This window comes from Nematolebias whitei, chromosome 6, assembly GCF_014905685.2.
Source record: "Nematolebias whitei isolate Nwh7 chromosome 6, NemWhi1, whole genome shotgun sequence".
NCBI classification, from domain to species: Eukaryota; Metazoa; Chordata; class Actinopteri; order Cyprinodontiformes; family Rivulidae; genus Nematolebias; species Nematolebias whitei.
Genome location: NC_056503.1, coordinates 1399097 through 1401871, shown reverse-complemented (window position 1 = coordinate 1401871; position 2775 = coordinate 1399097). Strand labels below are relative to the sequence as shown.

Genomic DNA, 2775 nt, shown 5'->3' with positions numbered 1-2775 from the left:
ATTTAAGTTATGGAAAAATCAGTCAAAATCATTAACACAAAAACAGCGTCCAGGACCTGTCAAATGACTCAAAAAATTGAAAAAGCAACCAAACTGGCTCCAAAGAACGAGACAATGTCAAATTCACAAAATATTCCAGAAGCTAAGTCAGGAAAAGAAACTAGATCGTTAAAGGACAAATTAAACGTGTCTCTCTCCTCTCTCTCTTTTTCTTCACATAAATCGGAGTCCTATGGACCTCCGTCTCCCACGGCACAGCTGTACCCCTCTCTGGCTGGTTTCACTGACCCACCATCGTACGCCCCACCTGTAACGGCAAAGAAAAAGAAGGAAAAATCACAAGAACTACCCATTAAAGGTCAAGCTCAGCTGCTCCCACCACCAAAACTCATTTGAGCCCTTGACTCTGATGATGATTTTCAAGGATGTGCACCAGCATCTGATTCAGAGGAAGAAGATGATGAAACCTCACCAGTGTCCTTGCTGAAAACTCCAGCTGATAATAAAGGTCCTGTCGCTGGAACCAGTACTAAAGTCGTCACAAGACAAATGGGAAAAATTAAGGCCCTTGAAGAAAAGGCTGAAGCTATAAAAAAGGAAATTGACGACATTAAACAGCAAGGCCTAAAAAAATTAAAAAAAACGCAGATCATCATTGTCTGACCTTCCCCAAGCTGCAGATGGAGTGGACGACCCTGCAGACCTGCTCACCAACCTGATGCTGGAGGTTGGAGGGCCGACTGGCCCTCAACTGGTGTACCGTACATGGCCAAAGGTGACCCTGAACGAGATGGCAAGCCAGCACTTGCCTGACCTGGCACAAGGAGGAGCTGCTGTAGCTGCTGATGTGATGGACATCAAATTGTCAACATCCAGGCAGATCACAAGGACAACCAACAGTTCTTCACACACGTGGAAAGTATCACAGAACACATCACTGCAGTGTATGCTCAGACCCCAAGCTTCACCACCATCACAGACACTGTTTCAAAGACCAGATGAAGCCCCACAAGACTATGATAGCAGACTGCTCCCCGTCTTCAGAACCCACTCTGGTATTCCCATCAATAATGATGACTGGCGAGAAGCCCCTCAAGCAACGTCTTTTGAGATTATTTTCTGCCAATCTCTGATGACTGGACTTCTCCCACCTATCCGTAAAGCTATTCCATCCACCTACATTGGGTGGAAAACTGGTGTCCGGCTGAATGAGCTTCTCAGACACGCCAGGCACTCCTGGGATCAGCACACAGCTGACCAAACCTCCACTCAGAAGAAAAAACAGAGAGAAACTGAAGAGGCTCAGCTCATGCTGCTACAAGCAGCCACACAGATGACACTTAATACAGCTGCCGCTAAATTACCTCACCCACCAACACGCCAGCAGCAACCTGTCCAGCCTTAACAGCAGACTGACCCTGCTGAACCTCGCCCTTGTTTCCTGTGTGGAGGACTTGACCATTGGATCAGAGATTGCCCACACAAAAGGAATCAGTGGCGTGGCAAAGGTCGCCCGCAATACCAGCCAATACCACAGGGCCTGAGGCCTCAGCAGCACGGCACAGGCCAACAGCAGCCACAAAATGGACAGAACTTTTACCCAAGTCCACACCGATGCAGTGGACGTGGTTTTGGGCATCCAGGGGGCAGAGGCCGGAGAGGAGGTTACTCCACCTGACTAGTGCTGGGAGACCAGGACCCAGGACTCCAAACTGCAAGTATCAGCACACACACATCTGTTTTTCTGTCAGACACAGGCGAGATTTTCCTACATATTACAAATACACTCAGTCAGCGTATCTGAAGTTACCTATGTTGACAGTGTTAGTTCAAGACAAACCAATTTCTTGTTGACTCAGGAGCGACACAATCACTGATTATGAAAAAATGTTTTCCTGACGCTCCTCTCTCAGGCAAAATAGTACATTCTACAGGAGCGTCCGGTCAGGCTGTTCCTTAAGCTGTTACAGCCCCTCTAAAAACTACTGATCCTTTTGATCACATTACACATGACCATCAATTTCTGCTGTCAGCCTCCTGCCCAGTTAATCTACTGGCCAGGGACTTGATAGTGAAATTCAGATTAACTCTCAGCTGCGGCACTGAATTTCTGCTCGTCTCAAAACAAGCAGACAACCCAGAGACTCTTGTCTCCCTTACAGCAGATTTATTGTATGTTTTTGAATGGCTCCTGCTTGATCCTACTCAACAGCAGTCTCTCCTTGAAATGGCCAGAGACAGACTCCCACCCACAACTTGTTTCATGTCTGAACAACGTCTACACTGCACTGCTCATGTGACCAGATCTTGCTGACCAACTAGGGGACTCATATTTGATGACCCCTGAGACACAACTGACTACTTCGTCCCTCTGTTGGACCTCAGACGCTTGTTTTGCTTTAATTACACTCAAAGACAACATGACTCCTCAGACGTTGTATTTTACTACAGCAGACTCTTTCCCTCACATTTCTCTGGCCAAGCCACCTGACCAACAGTGGTGTTCTTTGGGTTCCCTAGCACTAAGGTCGTTTTCACACCAGATAGTCCGGTAGACTCGGTTCAGTTCGGGACCAATATTCACGACCTTTTGTTTACATTTGAGCTGGTGCGTTTGCATTCACACTGCACTGTGCAGTCGAGTCAACCTGTTGAACCAACTTATTCCCCCGCTCACCTGTGGGGGCGCTGCACCTAGAACTACTGAAAGAAACAACACAAAAACCTCTGAAGACACGTCTTCTTCTTCTTCTGTAAATAAAAATAAAAATGAAG

The 2775-nt window shown here is 47.0% G+C and overlaps 1 protein-coding gene across 1 annotated transcript in view; it reads right to left on the bottom strand.

Annotated features, from left to right (window-relative positions):
* Positions 1 to 230: 230 nt before the first annotated feature.
* LOC119411474 (neurofibromin) overlaps positions 231 to 2775 on the bottom strand; it is a gene marked incomplete at its 5' end in the record, with an annotated part of 106502 nt that continues 103957 nt past the window's right edge. The window contains 3 exon segments of the mRNA XM_037678425.1: positions 231 to 307; positions 716 to 781; positions 1601 to 1712. Of these exon segments, the coding sequence (XP_037534353.1) occupies positions 231 to 307; positions 716 to 781; positions 1601 to 1712 (255 nt within the window).